The 22,710-nt window shown below is 38.9% G+C and overlaps 1 protein-coding gene across 1 annotated transcript in view; it reads left to right on the forward strand.

Annotated features, from left to right (window-relative positions):
- MAMDC2 (MAM domain containing 2) overlaps positions 1-22,710 on the forward strand; it is a 180,450-nt gene that overhangs the window by 66,549 nt on the left and 91,191 nt on the right. The window contains exons 3-4 of the mRNA XM_081281720.1: positions 20,781-21,052; positions 22,624-22,708. Of these exons, the coding sequence (XP_081137846.1) occupies positions 20,781-21,052; positions 22,624-22,708 (357 nt within the window). The remainder of the gene's footprint in view (positions 1-20,780; positions 21,053-22,623; positions 22,709-22,710) is intronic.

Here is a 22,710-nt window from a genome sequence, read left to right on the forward strand (position 1 = left end):
CTTTAGAGTCTCTGGGGAGGTATCTAGGCTCTGCTGCACATGAAGGCCTCCTTCCATGATGCTGATGAGCATCCAAGGATTTATTCAGATCTATTCAGAGTATAGAACATGTTGGCTCTTGAATTCAATGAAGACTGTTTTGCAATTAAGAATTTTTTTATTTTTTATTTTTTTTATTGGTTATTCAAAACATTACAAAGATTGCAGAATCACGTCGGTTACACATCCACATTTTTACATAATGCCATAATAGTAACTGTTGTATTATGCTACCTTTCCTATCCTCTACTATCCCCCCTCCCCTCCCCTCCCATCTTCTCTCTCTACCCCATCTACTGTAATTCATTTCTCTCCTTATTTTTTTTCCCATTCCCCTCACAACCTCTTATATGTAATTTTGTATAACAATGAGGGTCTCCTTCCATTTCCATGCAATTTCCCTTTTCTCTCCCTTTCCCTCCCACCTCATGACTCTATTTAATGTTAATCTTTTCCTCCTGCTCTTCCTCCCTGCTCTGTTCTTGGTTGCTCTCATTATATCAAAGAAGACATTTGGCATTTGATATGTTTTTGTATACAATTTGCCAGAATTTTATTGAGGATTTTTGCATCACAGGAAGAGGAAATGAAAAATAACAATGAAAACCAACAGTGGGAGGTAGTACAGTAAAGGAAAAACTAAGCATAGAGGAAAAACAAATCATGTTAAGTATCGTACATAACCAAATATGGCTGGAAATACAAACCATATCTCAATAGTAACCCTAAATGTTAATGGCTTAAATGCACCAATCAAAAGACATAGGCTAGTAGAATGGATTAAAAAAAAGATCCAACAATATGCTGCCTACAGGAGACTCATCTGATAGGAAAAGACATACATAGACTGAAGGGGAAAGGTTGGGAAAAATCATATCACTCATACGGACCCCGGAAGCAAGCAGGGGTGTCCATACTTGTATCAAATAAAATAGACTTCAAGCCAAAGTTAATCAAAAGGGATAAACAAGAACACTACATACTGCTCAAGGGAACCATACACCAACAAGACTTGACAATCATTAATATATATGCCCCAAACAATGGTGCAGCTACGTTCATCAAACAAGATGAACTCTTCTCAAGTTCAAGAGTCTAATAGACCACAACACAATAATCATGGGAGATTTTAACACACCTCTCTCACCAATGGACAGATCATCTTTCCAAACAAAAGTTGAATAAAGAAACCATAGAGCTCAATAATACAATTAATAACTTAGACTTAATTGATATATACAGAATATACCACCCAACATCAAGCGGATACACTTTCTTCTCAGCAACACATGGATCCTTCTCAAAAATAGACCATATATTATGTCACAGGGCAAATCTTAGCAATTACAAAGAAGTTGAGATACTACCATGCATTTTATCTGATCATAATGGAATGAAATTGGAAATCAATAATAAAATGAGAAAGGAAAAATCCTACATCACATGGAGATTAAACAATATGCTACTGAATGAACAAAGGGTTACAGAAGACATCAAAGAGGAAATTAAAAAATTCTTAGAGGTAAACGAAAACTCAGACACAACATATCGAAATCTCTGGGACACTATGAAAGCAGTACTAAGAGGAAAATTCATTTCATGGAGTTCATTCCTTAAAAGAAAGAAAAGCCAATAAATAAATGACCTCACACTATACCTCGAAGCCTTAGAAAAAGAAGAACAAATCAGCAGCAAATACAGTAGAAGGCAAGAAATAATTAAAATTAGAGCTGAAATCAATGAAATTGAAACAAAAGAAACAATCGAAAAAATTGACAAAACTAAAAGTTGGTTCTTTGAAAAAATAAATAAGATTGATAGACCACTAGCCATGCTAACAAAGAGAAGAAGAGAGAGAACCCAAATTACTAGCTTACAGGATGAAAAAGGCAACATCACAACAGACAATTCAGAAATACAGAAAATAATTAGAAATTATTTTGAAACCCTATACTCTAATAAAATAGAAGAAAGTGAAGGCATCGATAAATTCCTTAAGACATATGAACTACCCAGATTGAATCAGAAAGATATAAACAACCTAAACAGACCAATATCAAGTGAGGAAATAGAAGAAGCCATCAAAAGACTACCAACCAAGAAAAGCCCAGGACCGGATGGATATACAGCAGAGTTTTACAAGAACTTTAAAGAAGAACTAATACCAATACTCCACAATCTATTTCAGGAGATAGAAAAAGAGGGAGAACTTCCAAATTCATTCTATGAGGCCAATATCACCCTGATTCCCAAACCAGATAAAGACACTTCAAAGAAAGAAAACTACAGACCAATATCCCTAATGAATTTAGATGCAAAAATCCTCAATAAAATTCTGCAATTAAGAATTTACATAGCCATGTAGAGAGTGAGTTCATGTTCTAGATCCAACACCCAGCATGTTCTAGATCTAACAAGGCAAGACAGGCAAAAGGATCAGCAGCCAGGGGAAGGACATGGCATTAGACTGCCATGTTCGAGAAGACCCAAGGCTATCAAGGTAGAGATTTCAAGTCCTCCCCACGTTCAACCAAGCCCCAGGGGCCACTGTAAGAGAGGTTGCTTGGTGGCTTTCCATGGTGGGGGGAACAGTCTCCCCCACATGGAAAGTCATGTAATGGAAAATGTGCTCTGAGAACTGACATCTGAGAGGGCAGACACTGCCTGGCAGTGCAGCCTGCCCTTGGTTTTCATACTTTGTTAAATGCTGGGTAAAGTGAAGCTCCCTTTCCACATGCCCCATGCCTTTCACTGTGGGTTCATCACTTGGCTTCCTGTTGGTAGGGAACAGACTTTATAATAAAAGAGTCCTAGATAACCCATTACTATATAAAGCTATTTAGCCAACTTGATGACCACAGTCACTCTGCTCTGCTAATAGATGTACCTCTGTGTATAATCACATTAGAAAAGCAAGTCTTAAAGTCACTAATCTAGATTAGAATGTTCATTTTATAGATATTAAAGTGTTTGTTTTCATTTAAACTCTTTTTTCTAATTCACTTAAGTATGATCCTCTATGTAGCCCAGGGTGAAATGTATTGCCCTCTACAGCTATGTTTTTGAATGGAATATTCCTGTTCCTGTTTGCTTTTATCCTTTATAAAGGGCATAAAACAGCACTTGAAGGGAGAGAGTACAAAGTAAATATATGTGTATCTATGCATATAATGTGTCAGCACACATGCATATGTGTGTGTGTGTGTGTGTGTGTGTGTATTCAGATTTATATATTTGCCTTTATGGTGGTAACGTTTTTATGGACAATCCTCTTTTCTTCCAGTTTGAAATGAACCTGACTCCTCTCACTTGGCTTGCTCTGCTCTGCTCTTTCGCTTAGGATCTCGAAGGGCATAGCTTTCAACCCTGCTGACCTCAGAGGTGGTTTTAGAAGAGAAGTTTTGCATCTTGCATGAGCAAAAGTGTTTGACTGCACTGTCCTCCATATTATTAGCCAAGGCAGAGAGCTGGAGTCTTTTGAAGACTAACGTTAGCTAAGACAATTTCCCATGGAAGGTGGATGCTTTTTCCCCTCCAGGTGCACTTGGGGGACTCACAGAGTGAATCCAATTACCCATTGTCCACTAATAACTGCACCATTTACATTTGTTAAATTTTAAATAGAAGGGCACTCGTAGTTCCACAGTGGGGGAACTGTTTCCCCCACCTGGAAAGTCACATAATGGAAAATGTGCTCTGAAAACCGACATCTGAGAGGATGGACACTGCCCGGCAGTGCAGCCTGCCCTTGGGTTTTCATACTTTGTTAAATACTGAGTAAAGTGAAGCTCCCTTTCCACATGCCCCATGGCCTTTCACTGTGGGTTCGTCGCTTGGCTTCTTGTTGGTAGTTGCTAAGGTAAACTTCTCTTCTAAAACCACCACTGAGGTCAGCAGGGTTGAAAGCTACTCCCTTGGAGATCCTAAGCGAAAGAGCAAAGCAGACATCTGGGTGGTGGTTCCACATGTTGATTGTTTACACTGGAGACAGTGGCTGGCATTTGTCTTCCTTCTGCCAGGCGTAAAGCTTTGGGATCTTTTAAAACTACTTTTGCAGCATTAGCCAAGAGAGGAGAATGATTTCCCCGTTGTCAGGGGGAACCAAAGCGGCATTCAAGGCAGCTCAGCAATGCTGACCTTGTCACTTCGCCCTGTATTGCTGATCTTGGCATTTTGGAACTCCTTGAAATTGGAAGCTGATAAAACTATAGCTCTCTGTAATCTGGAAATGTCACACACTGAAACGTTTTTCTGAATGCTTCCCACAAACTGCATTCCAGAAAGGCAAAGAATTGTACATTTGAACAATCCTGTGCGTATCTTGATATAGTAGGAATTTGTGTTTCAAATTAACAGCGGGGGCAGATGTGCAAACATTAGTATGATGTGAGTTTTCAGTGAAGCTATAGCCCTCATTAAATATCATCTTTCCTAGAATAACAGCAAGTTGAGTAATTGTTATGAAATTCAAACCTAATGAGAGATTGTTTTTTCTTGGTACCAGGGAATTGAACTCAGAGGTACTCAACCACTGAGCCACATCCCCAGCCCTATTTTTTATTTTATTTAGAGACAGGGTCTCACTGAGTTGCTTAGGGCCTTGAAATTGAATTATATGTATGCGCCACCACACCCAGCTAACGAGAGATTTTTATAATAAAAAGGATTTTAATGTATCTTATATTAAAAAATAATAAAACAAACCTACCATCAGGAAGAACGTTACTCATATTTAAAAATATGTAGAGTATATGCCTACTAAGAGCCAGGGAGATGTGGTATGTGCTCTTATATGCTAAAATCCTATTGAGCAATACTTATACATAATTGGACAAATAAAAATTAAAGTAATAGTGCTGATACTAAAAGAGTTCTTACAAAAGACATCTAAGGGCTGGGGTTAGCAAGTACATGGCCAGTCCCCAGTCAAAACGCAGTGTGGCAAGTTCAAAGCCAGTCTCGGCTAGGCGCTAAACAACTCAGTGAGACCCTGTCTCTAAATAAAATACAAAATAGGGCTGGGGATGTGGCTCAGTGGTTGAGTGCCCCTGAGTTCAATCCCCAGTACCAATTTTTTTAAAAAAATGATCACCATGTACAGTTGTAATGCACAACTAAACATGGTGGCTCTGTTAAACTAAGACCTTAAGGAAGTATAGAGTGAGCTAAGAAGGAGGTAGTGGAGTGGAATGTATGAGAGAAAGATCAAGGTATATCTTAGGTAAACCAGCAGATGGGAAGGCCTACAAGCAATAAAAGCCTAGAACCTTAGCTTAGAGGAACTAAAACAAATTTTTGTAGACTACAAAAAGCATGTGGTTGAATATGATGCCAGAATAGTAGGGCTTCATAAATTGGGAACCCCATGGGTGTTTTAGGCTTAAAAGTAAATATAATCAGGTTGGTATAATAGAAGATCAGATTAGAATGGGGCAAGATTGAAATAGACCCATCGGGAGGCTATTATAACATCCAGACAGAAGACAGTTTCAACCGAGTTGACAGGGGAAACTTAGTAGAATGATAACTTTGAGAGAAATCTGGAAACAAAATCATTAAGACTGAGAGAATTTTGGAGAATGAGGGAGTTAGAAGAGAAACTAAAAATCCTGAGATTTCTTGGTTGGTTATTGGGCAGCTGGGGGCTCCATTCACTCACATTTGTACACAGAGGAAGAGCAGAGTTTGGAGGCGAGGGAATGAGATTAAGTGTCCGTGGCTGGTCCAAGTGGATATGCCCAAGGAAAAGTTAGATGTGTGAGTGTGAAAGCAAATCAAGGATTAGGCCAGAGAGAGACTTGAGAATCACCACTGTGTAATTAAAACTGCAAGTCACAGAAGTAGTGAGATAGTCAGGTAATTTGGATACCTGTAGCAAAAGAAACTAAATTATAGCTTGAATTGATATTTCTTTTGTTTTTTCTTTCATAACCAAAACTACAGTTCCAAAGTCCAGACTGGTTAGAATACTCCACAATATAATCAGGTTTTTCTACCCTGCCCACAGTGAAAGTTTCCATTCTCAAGGCTGCCTGCTAGAGTAACCAACTGTATCAGGTTTCCCATGATCAACAGGTGTCCCAAGACAGGGCTTTCAATTTTAAAGGCAGGAAGATCTCAGTTCATTAGGATGAGTCTGTCACCTTAGTCACCTCCTTGCCTTAAGATGGCCACTGCAGTTCCATCCATCACATCCACACTTCAGAGGGGAGGAAGAAGAAAAGGAGAGGGATAAAAGGGACTTACTGGCTCAGTCATCTCTATCCAACCACTTATCTCCCCTCAAATGCGAAGGAGAAATGGCCACGTCATTTTCTTGAGCAAGTACATGGCCAATCCCCAATCAAAATGCAGTTCCTCATGAAGAAGCAGAAGGGAAAGGATCAGTTAGGGGATTAGAAGTTACTAATCAGAGGTTGATTCATCAGAATCAAGACACCAGACTCAGAGAAATGTCAACACTTTAGAGACAAAGGCAGAGAATACCACCAAGAATACCACAGAGTTCAAGATGTGGCAGAAGACAGGAGCAAAACTATTACAGGGAGGATCAAGGAACAAAGAGGAACAGAACGTCTTGAGATCATGGGGCAGCCAACTTGGTCAGTGCTGCTCCCATGTCATTTTATAGACAAGGACCACCTCTGAGACAGTGTCTCCACCTTCCTGTACCATTCCTGTCACTCCCCAAAAGCCAGCCACCTCAGATGTGGGTGAAGTTGCTGAGTCAATTAGAGGAAGAAGTCAGGCATGAGGTGTCCCCTGTGGCCTTCTTCCAAGACTGAGGTGGGCATTGCTAATCTGTGGTGACACTCTGTGAGTCCACATCCGTTTCCTTCCCTTTTATCGTAAATGACACTAGAGAAAAGCTTTTCCTGAACTGTGGGGTGTCAAGGTCTGTTCGAGCCTTTACAGAATAGGGTCTTACAAAGCGTCTGCAGTCATAGGCAAAGCTCTGGCTTCATGTGTAACAAAAGCAAATTTCTGTTTATCAATGAATTTGGAGGCCGGGCATGTTGGCACACACCTGGAATCTTATTACTAGGGAAACTGAGGCAGGAGAATCACAAGTTTGAGGCCCATAAGTTAGAAAGATCCTGTCTTGAAATAAAATATAAAACACAAGGGTTGGGGGTGTGCTTCAGTGGTAGAGCACTTGTTTGGCATGCCAAAATTCTGGGTCCAATCCCCTGTACCATAAAAAAAAAGAAAGAAATGAACAAATGAACTTCGAAAGGAAGACATTTTTCTGTTTTCCTTTCGGACATAAGCGTTGTATAATAATGACTAATGCTTAATTAATTTCCCAAGCCAAGGGACATTAGGCAGAAATATTGGAAACACAGAGAAGTCAATTTCCACATGGAGAGAGGGCTGACCCCATCTGCAGCCCTATGTGTTGGGTTAACACGGAAATTTGTACATTATAATTTTATGCTGCTCTTTAAATACAGGCTTTCCTTTTTCCTTAAGCTAAAGCTATATTGAATTTCCCCACATGAGAGCCTCTTTGCTGTTCTTGAAAAGGGTTCATTGTAGGAGGGGTTTCTTGCCACTGGGGACCAAAATAGGACAGCAATGACTGGATACTCCTTCCCAATTATAGACCATTTTGCCCATCACATTTCAGGAATGGTTTCAACCTATAAAGTACCACAAATCAACCCATCGTCAGCACACTGACGGGAGGATTTAGATTTAAGTTTATATAACTCTCATTTATCTTCCTATATATGGGGACTAACCAGAGCTACGAGTTTCAAGCACTTTGATTGAATGGGAATGAGTCATTTCTTGAGTTGGTGTCATTATTAGGGACAACAAGAGGGGAAAAGAAGCCACTTGTTCAGCAGGGCTTGGTGGCACATGCCTGTCCTCCCAGCGGCTCAGGAGGCTGAGACTGGAGGATTGAGTGTTCAAAGCCAGTCCCAGCAAAAGTGAGGTGCTAGGCAACTCAGTGAGACCCTGTCTCTAAATAAAATACAAAATAGGGCTGGAGATGTAGTTCAGTAGTTGAGTCCCCCTGAGTTCAATCCCCAGTAACAAAAGAAAGGAAGGAAGGAAGGAAGGAAGGAAGGAAGGAAGGAAGGAAGGAAGGAAGGAAGGAAGGAAGGAAGGAGCAGCTGCCATTGTTCACTGAGAAGGAATGCCCTTGCAAAAACCTTATGGTGAGAATTCTAATCCAGGAGGGTATTTGGAGCCACATGTGATAGTGTGGATCACCATATTGTCCCACAGCTAATATCCAGATCCTTCGTGGGAAAGATAACCCACAAGATGCAAACGTGGTGCCTTATGTTAAAGGCAAGATAGTTAATGCTTATTAAGACATGCTGAAACTCTGGATGGTGCCTGGTACATTAGGATGATAACTAGGGCTTCCTGGATGTCAGTGGTGGCCTGTGCTGAATGATTCCACAACCCTTCCATCTGCATGGTGCCCCACTCCCTAGCATGACTGACAGGGATAGTCACTGGGGTCCTCCAAGCCCAAGGCTATGGGATCTCTCTGACAACTAAAGTGCAGGTGCAATTATCCTATTCTGTATCCTTTGATTCTAAGTTATACCATCGATTTGTAACATCTTTTGTAGTGTGGAGGGGAAATGTGCTACTATAGATCAATTTTAAGACATGCCCTAATTTTAGAAAGCTTGTCATGCTTGAAACCCTTTTATATTTGAGAAGATGTGATAGAAAAGTTAATCTGGTGTTGTGCTATCAGCAGGAATGGTATTGGTAAAGAGCCCAAGTCAGCTTCCATATAGAAGCATCCATCCCTTGGGGATCCTTCTGTAAGGAAAGGAAGAAAACTTGTTTTTCTGCTATAGGAAGATGAATGTGATTATGAAAATATAAATTAATAGAGGAGACAGACAAGGAAATATTTGAAGATATCATGGTGCAAGGGAAAAGTATGTACTTAGAGCTGGATCTTGTTTATCTAACTGTGACCTTGAACCAGTGAATTACTTTTTGTGTGAATTTATTTTTCTTGTTTGTAGAGTTGTGATTTCCGCCTCATGGGATCACTTGGCAAGAATAAGAGACAAGAATATATGTCATGAATCTTCTGTCTGGAGCAAAGTGAATGTTGGTTCCCTTTGAATCTTTGTTTCATAACAGATGATTTGAGATGAAATGAAAGCTATGGTCATTTTTGTGTGATTAAAATGAATTTCATAGTTAGAAATTTGTTAAATAAATGACATAGTGTAATAGCGAAATTGAAAATTTCAAGTAGAACTTGAGATTATGAAACCCGTAGGATTTGTGGTTTTTCTTATATACTTTCAGAACTGAACTTTATATATATATATATATATACACACACACACACACACACACACACACACACACACACACCAGGGATTAAACCCAGAGGCACTGAGCCACATCCTCAGCCCTTTTTTGTATTTTATTTAGAGATAGGGTCTCACTGAATTTCTTAGGGCCTCACTAAGGGGATCTCTCTGACAACCAAAGTGCAGGTGCAATTATCTTATTCTGTATTCTTTGATTCTAATTTATACCATCAATTTGTTAACAACTTTTGTAGTATGGAGGGGAAATGTGCTACTATAGATCAATTGCTGAGGCTGGCTTTGAACTCACCATCCTCTGCTTCAGCCTCCAAGCCACTGGGATTATAGGCATGTGCCACCATGCCTGGCAAAACTGAACTTTTTTGCTAGAAGTAATCAGTAGATTTATTAATAATTGTGAATCTAATTGAGAAAAAATCGCACAGTAACAATCCCCCAAAGACTTAATAAAGTATATTTTACATTTAAAGAGTGCTCTTCCATTTACTTTCTAAAAACACAGTCGACTATTTTTGAGAATTCCTACACTCATTGCATTTTGTATGTGTATCCAGAAATTTAACTCTACATAATCAGAAATTTGAATTTTTAATTTTTTAAAAGTCTTTGATGTGCAGAGAAAGCAGGACTTCTACAAAATGTAAGCTGATGGCTTATACATAATTGAGGATACATTTCCATGGAGACATTCTCTTTCCACAATAACAATCTAGCTCTTTGCAGAAACTTTAAAAATGTTTTCTAGCCCAGCCTCAGCAACTTAGCAAGTCCCTGTGTCAAAATAAAAAATAAAAAGGGCTAGGGATGTGAATCCATGGTAAAGTACCCCTGGGCTAAATCTCCAGTACCTAAAAAAAGAGAGAGAGAGAGAGAGAGAGAGAGAGAGAGAGAGAGAGAGAGAGAATGCAAATGGATGTTAATGGCTCTCTTGTTTATCAGAGACAAAGTCATATAATATCTATAGGCTGGCAATGGAATCTTTCAGTATACTATCCACCGCCAAGTTTTACTACTGAAAAAAAAGAATGAAAGGAAGGAAGGAGTAAGGGGCTTTAAGAATGTTAGTAACATTTTATTAAATTATGCTTCCATTTTTAAAAAATATTTATCTTTTAGTTGTAGTTGAACACAAGAATTTACAGGAGCTGGCGTTGTGGCTCAGTGGTAGAGCACCTGCCTAGCATGTGTAAAGCACAGGGTTCATTGCTCATCACCACATATAAATAAATGAACAAAATAAAGGTCCATCGATGTCTTAAAAAATATATATTAAAAAAAGAATTTATGGGCTGGGGTTTTGGCTCAGCGGTAGAGCGCTCGCCTAGCATGCATGAGGCACTAGATTGATCCTCAGCACCACATAAAAACAAAATAATGTGTCCACCTAAAACTAAAGATACATCAATACTTTTTTAAAAAATTACAATTTACTCTGAAACTATTTTAAAGGTCAATGCATTTCTAAGAGACATCTGCATTATAAATGATTCTAAAACAAAATTATGTGTTGTGATTATGAAGCGTAAACAGATGCACTACCATTGTAGTGCTAGAATTTTGTACACTTTCAGATTGGAAAATTCCAATTAATAATATTTCCAAGTAAATCATTAAATATTATTTCAATAGAAGCTTTTTATTTATTTTTACTTACTGGAACATTCTACAAAGAATTCTGTAGCCCTGTCCTCCTTATCCACAGGGTGGTTTGTTCCAAGACTCCCAGTGGATGCCAGAAACATGGAGAGTAGCAAACCCTACATCTTTTCTTATACATACATAACATAAAGTTTAACTTATAAATAAGGCACAGTAAGAGATTAACAATAGTGATAAAACAATTACAACATTATACTGAAAAGTTACAAAAATGTGGTCTCTTTTTCAAAATATCTTTTTTTAAAACTTTTGTTTATTTATTTTTATGTGGTGCTGAGGATTAAACCCAGTGCCTCACACATGCAAGGCAAGCACTCTACCGCTGAGCCATAACCCCAGCCCCAAAATATCTTATTGTATTGTACTTACTTTTTTTTCTGGGCTGGAACTTGTGATCCTCCTGCCAAGCTTGGGATTACAGATGTGTGCCACTGTTAGTATGTTCATCTTTCTATTTTGGGAACATTGATGAGTTACCTGGGCAGAGTTTGAACTGTCCTATAGCTTGAATAATCATGTTCTTTTCTGTCTTAACATGAAATGGGAGAAAAAATAAGAATAAGTAGTTAGGAATAAAGGATAAAGTAAAAAGACAGGTAAGTGAGGAAAGAATAGTTTAAAAATGAAGGAAGGGGGCTGGGGTTGTGGCTCAATAGTAGAGTGCTCGCCTTGCACATGTGCGTCCCTGGGTTTGCTCCTCAGCACCTCATAAAAATAAATAAATAAAATGAAGGCATTGTGGCCAACTACAACTAAAAAATAAATATTTTTTAAAAATGAAGTAAGGGAGGAGAAAAGGGAGTTGAAAAAAAATTTGTGAAAAGAATCATCTAAAGTTTATCTTTTCCTTCGCCTTAGGTATCAACTTACAGTAAATTCATAATTGAAACTTGCTTTTCTAGTACCCTATAATTGGTAACTAGATTATTTACTACCTGGAACAGATATAACACAAATTCTTGTATTCAACTACAACTAAAAGATAAATATTTTTAAAAAATGGAAGCATAATTTAATAAAATCAAACGGTATCCAAAAAAAAAAATGTTTTCTAGGTGCTTTGCTTTATAGGCATTACTGTCTAGGCTGCTTTGATCAGCTAGTACATCCCAGAGAGGACTGGTATAACGTAGATCATAGTTAGTTGGGCAATGGGATAGGAAGACCAGAAGAGGCTGTGATCTAAAAAGATGTGCCCACACCAAGTGGAGAGAGCAAGCACTAGGGAGAATGGATCTAGGCTGCAGAGGGCCATCTTCCATACAATGGAAGAAGTTGGTTTCAGAAGGGTAAAGCAATGGCAGCAGGTAGAAAGGATATCATGAGGTGGGTCCAATATGAGATGGGCTAACCATCTAAAGAACTTGCTGGCATAATTCACAATAGACTATGGAACCAGTCTAGGGGTCCATCAGTAGATGAATGGATTAAAAATGTAAAAAAATGTGATATGTACACATAATGGAGTTTTATTCAGCCTTAAGGAAGAATGAAATTATGTCATTTGCCAGGAAATGGATGGAACTTGAGAACATTATATTAAGTCAAATAAGCCAAACTCAAAAAGTCAAATGTCATATGTTTTTCTCATATGTGGAAGCTAGAGAGGCAAAAGAAAAAGAAAGGTAGGAAGGGTCTCATGAAAATTGAAGGGAGATCAGAAGAGTAGAGGAAAGGGTAGAGGGAGGAGAAAGGGGAAATACTGGGGAAATCTATTGGCCAAATTATATTATTATACTGTGTGCATGTATAAATATGTAACCATGAATTCTACTGTTATGTAGAATTATGACTCACCAATTAAAAGTAAGGGAAAAAATAAATCACTAAAAGAAGAAGAGAGAGTATGCTGATGTGATATTTGGAAATAGAAGAGCCAACATGTATTAAGAGCTTGGCAGTGTGCTAACTTCTCTACTTATTCAATCTTCTTTAAAAATGCTACAAAGTTGGTAATTTAGCATCCCATTTTACCAATGATGAAAGTGAGCTTCAGATAATATAACCAACTTGTCCTAAGTGACCAGAATTTGAAACAACATAGGGATGGTGAGAGCCGCACCTGACCATTCCATCATGTTCTTCCACAGGCAGGACCCCATCCAGAGTAGGTGTACAGGAAATCAGGAGAGAGTAGACCCCAGCCTGAGTGCAGGGGCTGGATGTCAACCCTGGGAAGGAAGCTGTCAGAAAGAAGGCAGGTGGAGCCCTTGTCTTAGCTGTGCAGAGTCCTAAGAAGTAAACAAGAGATGCAGGCATTGCTGTCAGACCTGGGTTATAAGAGTTCAGCCAGAATCATACCAGTAGTAAATTTTCTAGATTCCACTGTAGATGATCCTTGGTGAGAACCAGGATGCTTAGCTGTGAGAAGGGGAGCTGCTGGAGATGGGCAGCCAGGAGGGGCCTCACACTAAAGAGGACAATGGTATAGGTTTTAACATCAAAATATCCTGAAGTGATCTGAGTGAACACTGTTCTCACATCAGCATTGACAACGTGCTGCTGATCTACTACCTGAGCAAATGTAAGCTTCTCACTCTCTGAAACTAAAGGACTCCTCCCCGTGATGATAACAGAAATAATTAACAATTAAAATTCACAAACCATGTTATTTATGTGCATTGCTCCATCAAGTTCTCACAACCACCTGGTAGATATAAAGTTATGTCTCTGTTGAATTTTACTTTCTGAAGTCATCACAGAAGGTGACTATTACTGCCAAAATTGCCCTTGAAAGTTCCTTAAATCATGCATAGAGTACAGTGTACATGATTTTCTGTATATCAATTTTATGCAGAATACAGCCAAATTTCCTTTCTGGGTAGAAATATTTACTTTGTTTGAAAATTAGATGAGATAGATTTCACTTAGTGGCTCTTCACATGAGAACTACATGTATGTGTGTATGTATGTAAGAGTGGTTGGGTTATTTTATTTTTTTTCTTAGTGTATTCAGTGATTTTCCAAATACTTAATGTATGTGTAATGGGGTTCCATTCTCTTATTTTGCCCACTTTACAGATAAAGAAACTGATGAAGTAGTTAGTATGTGCATGATTAAGTCTTTTTTTTAGCTATCATATATTGGTTTCATTTCTTCTTTCAAAATCATAAACATAATTTTTTAAAATTTGTTCTCCTTAGTTGTACATGACAACAGAATGCATTTCAATTCGTCATACACAAATGAAGCCAAACATTTAAATTCTCTGGTTGTACATGATGTAGAGGTACACCATTTGTGCAATCATACATGTACCTAGGGTAATGAAGTCCATCTCATTACACAATCTTTCCTGCCCCCGCGCTTCCTCCCTCTCCTTTGCCCAATCTAAAGTTCCTCCATTCTTCCCATGCCCACCCCCATTATACATCAGCATCCACTCATCAGAGAAAACATTCAACCTTTAGTTTTTTGGAGTTGACTTACTCTGCTTAGCATGATATTCTCCAGCTCCATCCATTTACCTGAAAATGCCATAATTTTGTTCTCTTTTAATGCTGAGTAATATTCCATTGTGTATATATATACCAGTTTCTTTATCCATTCATCTATTGATTAGCTATTATGAATTCAGCTGCTATAAACACTGATGTGGCTGTGTCACTATAGTATGCTGATTTTAAGTCCTTTGGGGACAGACCGAGGAGTGGGATGGCTGGGTAAATGGTGGTTCCATTCCAGGTTTTCTGAGGAATCTCCACACTGCTTCCCAAAGTGTTTGCAACAATTTGCATTCCCACCAGCAATGTATAAGTAAACCTTTTCCCCCATATCCTTGCCAACATTTACTGTTACTTGTATTCTTGATAATTGCCATTCCGATTAGACTGAGATGAAATCTAGTATAGTTTTAATTTGTATTTCTCTACTTGCTAAAGATGTTGAACATTTTTTCATATATTTGTTGATCGCTTGTATATCTTCTTCTGAGAAGTGTCTGTTTAGTTCCTTAGCCCATTTTTTTGATTGGGTTGTTTGGTTTTTTGTTTTTTTGTTTTTTGTTTTTGGGGTTTTTTTTTTGTATTAAGTTTTTTGAGTTGTTTATTTACCTGGGAGATTAGTGCTCTATCTGATGTGTGTGTGGAAAAAATTTGCTCCCATACCGTAGGCTCTATTTTCACCTCAATGATAGTTTCTTTTGCTGAGAAGAAGCTTCTCAGTTTGAACATGATGAACTCTTAAGCCTAAGTTATACATTGCAAATCTTGGGTGAGATGTACTGCAGCCCAAGTCACTCCATAATGACCATCAGACCTGAAGGACAATGCAGTAGTTCCCTTTATTCATGGGGGATATGGTCCAGTACCCCTAATGGACACCTGAAACCATAGGTAGTCCCAAACCCTACACATGCCCAAGGTAAAGTTTAGTGTACAAATTAAACATAAGTGAGATTAATGACAGTAATGAATACTAGAATAGAAAAATTATAGCAATATACTGTAATAAAATTGCCAGCATCACTACTCTTGCATTTCAGGGCTATTATTAAGTAAAACTAGAATTGCCTGAATGCAGGCACCGTGATACCACAAGAGTCACTGTGATATCCAAGACAGCTAGGGAATGACTAGTGGGTAAACTGAAATATAGCATGGTTCCACTGTCCAAGGGGATGATTCATGCCCTGGGTGGGATGGAGTGGGACAACATGAAATTTTATCGCTGCTGGAAGGCCATCCAATTTAAAATTTATGAATTGTTTATTTCTGGAGTTTTCATATTTTCAGACTGTGGTTGACTACAGGGAACTGAAACCATGACAAGGGGAACCATGGAGAGGTGGGGCCACTGTATATTCTTGAGCTAGTACAATTTCAGACAGGCCAAGTCCCTGTGATCCATGCTCTCAGGACCTTACACAGTGGTGGCCTGGGATTTGGACTTGGGTATTAGCCTGTGGCAGTATAGATGTGGCCTGCAATTGAGTATGACCTCACAACTGTCTTGCCTTCACTGAAGCAGAAAAGATTTTTCTGATGCCTGCACCTGACCCTGGGGCACATGGATTCTGTCTTTTCTGAGTCAGATGGTTTAACTGTTGTTTTTAATTGCTGACTCACTTTAAAATATATATATATGCTTAGAGTTTTATGGTTCTTTTCTGACACCTTAAGGATTTTATCATTTTCAGTAAATGTCTCATAAATCATTTGAGATTGACTAAGCAGCAGTATCTGAAGTGGATCCTTCCTTCTCTTCCTTACTTTATGTCTCCAACACTGTGGTTAGTAAATCTCCCCAGGCCTTTGGCCACATGTGTCATATCACCCACCCAATCCCCATGTGATTCCAACCATTTGTTGCCTTTTCTTATTTATTTGTGCTGACTTTAACGTCTCAGAAGCATTTGTTTTCTATTCTCATTGGTTAAAAAAAGATGGAGACAGAGAATGATGGTCAGCAGTTTGGCTTAGTAAGAACCTCAGAAAATCTTCCCCCATGAACACAATGAGAACCCAGGCAAAAACAGTGAAGGTAACTCTTAAAGAACTCTGAAAATTAACAAAAGGCTTGTAAAACTTAGGAGTTTGTAGTCAAGAAACAATTGAGGATCAGCAAAAACAGGGAGCTTTGTGATATTGTAACTTAACTTATTTCCATCCTGAGTTTTAAATTCACAAAGAAGGACAGGGGGGTTAGAATAGTCAAAAAAATCTTGAAAAAGAATGAAAAATCAATTCATCCCAATTTCAAAACTTGCTATAAAGTTAGAGTACAAGACTATGTGGTACTAGCACAGGGATAGATAGAAGTGAGATTCCAGAAACAAATGCTCAATTCAAGACAATTCAATGGGAAAAAATTAATTCACAGTAGATCAAGGACCTAAATGTAAAAGCTAAAACTGTAAAACTCCTAGAAGAAAACATAGGTGTTAACTTTCATAATCTTAAATTAGAAAATAGTTTCTTAGGTATGACACCAAAAGTAAAAAATAACAAGTAAAGTCAGAAAAGTAAAGTCAAAAAATTGAACTTCATCATGATTTGAAAAACTTTTGTATTTCAAAGTACACAATTAAGAAGGTGAAAAGACAAACTGTGGAATGGGAGAAACAGTAGTACATTGTATGTGTGATAAGATCTAATGTTCAGAGTATATAAAACTTCTTATAACTCAACAATACAGAAACAACCCAGTTCTAAAAACAGACAAACGATCTGAATAAACCCTTCCCCAAAGGAAATAAACAAATGTTCAGTAAGCACATAAAAGATGTTCTACATTATTAGTCATTAGAGAAATGCAAATAAAAAATATGATTAGATACCACTTTACATCTACCAGAATGACAATAGAATGAGGAGGAAAAGTGTGGGTGAATATGGAAAAGTGTGGGTGATACCACTTTACATCTACCAGAATGACAATAGAATGAGGTGGAAAAGTGTGGGTGAGAATTGTGAACACTGAAACAATGCTGGAGGATTATCAGTGGTGTCACCATCTGAGAAAGGTCACAGAGTTACTTCATGACCTAACAAGTCCACTCCTAGGCAAATGACTAAAAACTTGTGTCACATATTAATATTCATAATAGCCAAAAGATGGAACAACCCAAAATGTCCATCATCACCCAAATGGATAAATTATGATATCTAAAAAAGTAGAATGTTTTTAAGTCTCAAAAAAATGAAATTATGAGGGCTGTGGATGTAGCTCAGTGGTAGAGCTTTTACCTAGAGTAAAGGCCCTGGGTTCAATCCTCAGGTACCATGGAGCAGGGATGGGAAAAAGGACTAAAATTCTGATACATGATGTGACATAGATAAATGTTGAAAACTTTCTAAGTGAAAGAAACCAGCCAAAAAGGAACACATATTTTATTATTCTATTTACATGAAATTTCCAGAATAGCAAATTCACAAAGAAAAAGTAAATTGGTGGTTTCTAGTTGCAGGGAAGAGAAAGAACGAGGATTGCTTACTAATGAATATAGGGTTTGTTTTGAAGTGATAAAAATGTTCGGGAAATAGATTGTGAAGATGATCACACAATTTTGTTTATACTAAAAACCACTGAATTCTATGAAAAGAGTGAATTTATAGCATATGAATTATGTCTAAAATTAACTTCCAAGTGTCAATGTCATTAGGATGAAATAAATGAAATATTTCATGAAGAAAACCTTATTAACTCATTCTGGCAAGATGATTGGCTGTTGTGAATTGTATACTGTAAACATGGGTATGCATGTATCACTGTAGTAAGATGCCTTTAATTCCTCAGGATAAATACCAAGGAGTTGTACAACTGGGTCATATGGTGATTCCATTCCTAGTTTTTCAAAGAAACTCCATGCTGATTTCCACAGCGGTCGTACTAATTTACAATCCCACCAGCAATGTAAAAATATTCCTTTTTCTCCACATCTTTTCCATCATTTTATTATTGTTTGTATTTTTGATGACTGCGAAGTCTTTTGGTAAGAGATTATTAGCATATGCTTATAGTAAAATACAATGTAGAGACAAAATTTTTTTAATGCCACTTACTAAAAAGTTCAGATATAATCACCAATAGATGGGTTTTATAAACCTGCTATAAACACTTTTGTGTATGTTTGAGTTTTATCTTTAAATAGAATCATTCTCTCCCTCCCTTATATGCCTTCACTTTCTTTGATAGATAAGAGGTGTCTAGAAAATGAGCCCTGTTTCTGTCTAAGATATTCTAAGTCAGTGGTTTTCAAACTGTGGTTCCCATATCAACACTTCAGCATCACCTGGCACTTCTCAAAAAATTCTATCAGTGAGAAATGCAGTACCACCCAAACCTTCTGGATAGAAAGCACAGGGGTTGGGGAGAGACAGCAAGTTGTATTTGAACAAATCCTCCAAGTGACTCCAAACTCAGGTATGAGAATCACTGCTTCAAAATGATTTGCTTCCTTTCCAAATGGGGAAAAGAAGAAAGGAGCATGTTATAGTTTGAATCTGGAATGTCCTTGAAATGTTCATGTGTTGAAGGCTTGGTCCCTAGCTGGTGGCACTGTTGGAGGGGTGGAGTAAGTGGGTAACTGGGGTTGTGCTCTTGGGGGGTGTATTGGAACCCCAGCCCCTTTCTCTTTCTCTTTGCTTCCTGGCCTCTTTAGTAAAGAGTGGGGAAATGGGGGTGGCACTTATGCACTCCTTCATGTCACAATGAAGCAGTTTATTGTTTTAAAAAATCCCTGACTTGGTACTTTAAAACTCAACAGCCCCCCTGTTCATAAATGTGTATGACACACTTAGAATAGCACCTGGTTCCTAGCAAGGGTTCATTGCATACAGGAGGCAGTAGTGGTTGCAATGGCTGCAAGGACTAAATTTCTCCACAGAGGGTGCTTGTGTTGGCACTAGAAGCTGTTGCTATTTGCATCAAGTGGGTGTTTCCTATGTTAAGAAGGTGGCAAGCTGGAGATAGACTCCATCTTGGAGCACTTCCTCCTGGCAAGCAAGACTCCCTGAAGACACAGCCCTAACTGTGTCCTGCACATGAGGCAGATCATCCACCAAGCTGCTGTGGCTTGTCAGTACTGGCCACAGAAGCAGGGAGCCTGGCTGGGAACAGCACCTGGGGCATGGGAGGAGGGGCTGAAGAACACTGAAATAAAGAGGCATTTCAGGGCCTTTCTAATAAGAGTTTAGTTTGGGGGCGGGGGCAGCCACAAGGTAGAAAACAGCACAGCACGCTGAATGCTGGCCACAAATGGGGGAATCTCTGAGCAAACACGAGAGTCTGCACACCAGAAAGGCAGGGGATCCCCAAAGACCCATAGACAACGGCATCACTGGTATAGGAAGCCAGGTGGCCAGAGTGGGGACTGGACGACACAAGTTAGCCTTCAATGCCCTTCTTCCCCCTTCATAGGAATACTGTTCCGTATCCTGGGGCAGTTAGCAAGCTGTCACTTAAAAATGCCAGGAGGACAGAGGAAGAGAAGAAGAAGAAGGAAAAAGGAACCGAGAGAGAGAAAGTGGGAAAGAAGAAGGACAGGGGAAGGGGAGGAAGACAGAAAAGAGGAAGAAAAGGGGAAAGATGAGGAAGGGTGAGGGAAAGAGGGGACAGAGGAGAGGGATATGAAGAGTGGGAGTCATACCCCTCTCCTCTGTCCCCTATATATGTATATTAATAACATTAACACATAATATAATAGTTATCTATTAAGTTACATATTTATTATTCTATTAATTACATATATAATAATAACATGTTAATACATGATATAACATCACACACACACACACACACACACACACACACACATATATATATATGTCTTACATTGAATTTTTTCCTTCCAAGGTCGCAAGACCCAGGTTGAGGTTATCAAATCATTTTTAGTCTGCTATAATGATTCAAGTTAAATGAAAACTAAGTCATGAAGGGTGAAGAGCGCTATGGAAGCAGCAGGCTGAGTCCACCAAGTTATTCTAACTCCAGTCTCAGAGGTTCCACCTGCTTCTGCTCCTCAGGACTTCATGTCCCTTTAGCCTGCACATTCACAGCATCAGGAGTTAATAGGAAGTGATAGGAATTAGGGCAAAATGAAGAGCACACGCCACCCCTGAAAAGGCAGACCAGGAAGCTCCCGCCTGGTGTCATCTTGGGAGAAAGTGACCTCAGTGTTGCCAGACTATCTAGTTGTTTTCCCAAGAGGCCAGACACAGATCCTGTGTTCAGGGCACTCCTAGAGAATGGACGAAACGCATCTATCTGCGGGCTCTATCTGTCCACAGATTTACTGTCTTCCTCTTTCTTCCCAGGCCATTATGTTTATGTGGATGCCTCCTTTGCCAAGCAGGGAGAGAAAGCTGTGCTGCTCAGCTCTGACTTACAGGCAGAGGAGTGGAGCTGTCTCCGCTTGGTCTACCAGATAACCGCGGCTCCAGGGCCTCCATCACATCCCAGCCAGCTGAACCTCTATGTGAGATTCGAGGAGGAAAGCTTTGACCGCTTGCTTTGGTCAGCTAAGAAACCTTCAGACAGCTGGCTCATAGCCAGCCTGGATTTGCCAAACAGTTCCAAGAAATTCAAGGTGAGTGGCATTTAGGGGGAAGATTTGGGGATTATGATATATACTTTATCCTAATGAGATCTTATAAAACTTCTGCCATTGAGGCTAGTTATAGCATGGAAGATTAGTAGTTATGTAAACTAATATTTTCTTTATTCCTTAAGAGAGCTTCTTTCCAGATTTCCTCCCATTTATTTAAATGAGACTTCTATGAGAACTAAATGGTGTCTAAGCTAACCTCTTCAATAAACAGATTTTTTTCCAGTAGGCTTTAGGGAGTATTCTTAGTTCTTGTCATTTTGTTTCATCCTTCTAAATTGTATATGGTATATATTTATGTTATCTTCCCAGAGGCGAAGTTGCTACAAATTTGAATAAGACATTAACCATGATAAAAGGAAAAATGAAAGCACTTTAAAAGAAAGATATTTACAAGTCATGTTCTGTTTCCTTTTCAAAGAAGAAAATTGTTCCATATGAAGTTCTGGAAAAGGAAGGCATATAGTCAGGTGTGGACTGGAGTCAGGAAGGAGAGGGGAATCCGACACACTTGGCCATGAAGTGTGGTAGTCAGTGAATCACCGAGGACACAATGAAGCCTTCATGAAAATGTTTTTCATTCCTAATCTGCCTTTCACTTTCCAATGCTATCCTTCCTTTTCTTTGAAAAGTTTTGAAGTACTGTACCCCCATATCTCTGTCTGCTTGGAGTTCCTTCCCACCAGGCAGTATTGAAAGAAGGAGTCAATACTAGGGGGTCCAGTTTCCTATTTCATACCATGCTCCCAAAGTTATCAAATCCCAGATCTACCACATACTTGCAAAATACCAGGTTAAAACCACAGAAGAAAAAGCAATTACTTTCAGAAGCAGGACCAAACATGAACTGTAACATTCCTGAAAATCATTCACTAAATTTTCTTGCTTCTATTTTCTCTTTGTATAAAATTCTCAAATTTAGTGGAGACCCTAAGGAACTTAGTGAGACCCTGTCTCAAAATAAAAAATAAAAAGGGATGGGGATGTGGCATGTGGCTCACTGGTTGAGTTCCTCTGGGTTTAATCCTGGTTTTAAAAAAAAAAAAACTCAAAATTTTTCATCAGTATAGAAACTAGAAGTGATGTATGAGCGTCCTCTGTCTCATGGAGATATCTCTCACCACTGTCAAATTTGTGCTTCCCACCTTCTCTTCCAAGAGATTTCTCCTCCAAGGAATTTTTCCTGGGTCCTCTGCTCCCTATTTCTATTTTTAGAATGGATTTTCCCCAGGACACAAGCTGTCCTATCTACAACCAATTGGTGCTACTACAAGCACTGGAGAAGGTAGTGGTTGGAATAAATTAAAACAGCTGATTCTTTGCCCACCTCAAGGTTCTGAATATATATGTTCTCTCTCCCTCCCTCCCTCCCTCCCCCCCCTCTCTCTCTCTTCTAATGAAGTCCATCGTGAGATTCATATCCAATAGCAAAGAGCTAAGACTAGCAATTCTGTTTGCCTTGCACTGCTGAACAGCTCCTAACAACTGAAATACTGAACAGGGAACATAATATTCTGAAGTCTAACTCCCCTTCTTCCCCATGTGTTGTGCAGATTTTAATAGAAGGCATCCTAGGACAGGGAAACACAACCAGCATTGCACTCTTTGAAATCAAGATGACAACTGGCTACTGTATCGGT

This window comes from Spermophilus citellus, assembly GCF_964194105.1.
Source record: "Spermophilus citellus genome assembly, chromosome: 2".
In the NCBI taxonomy this organism is placed as follows: Eukaryota; Metazoa; Chordata; class Mammalia; order Rodentia; family Sciuridae; genus Spermophilus; species Spermophilus citellus.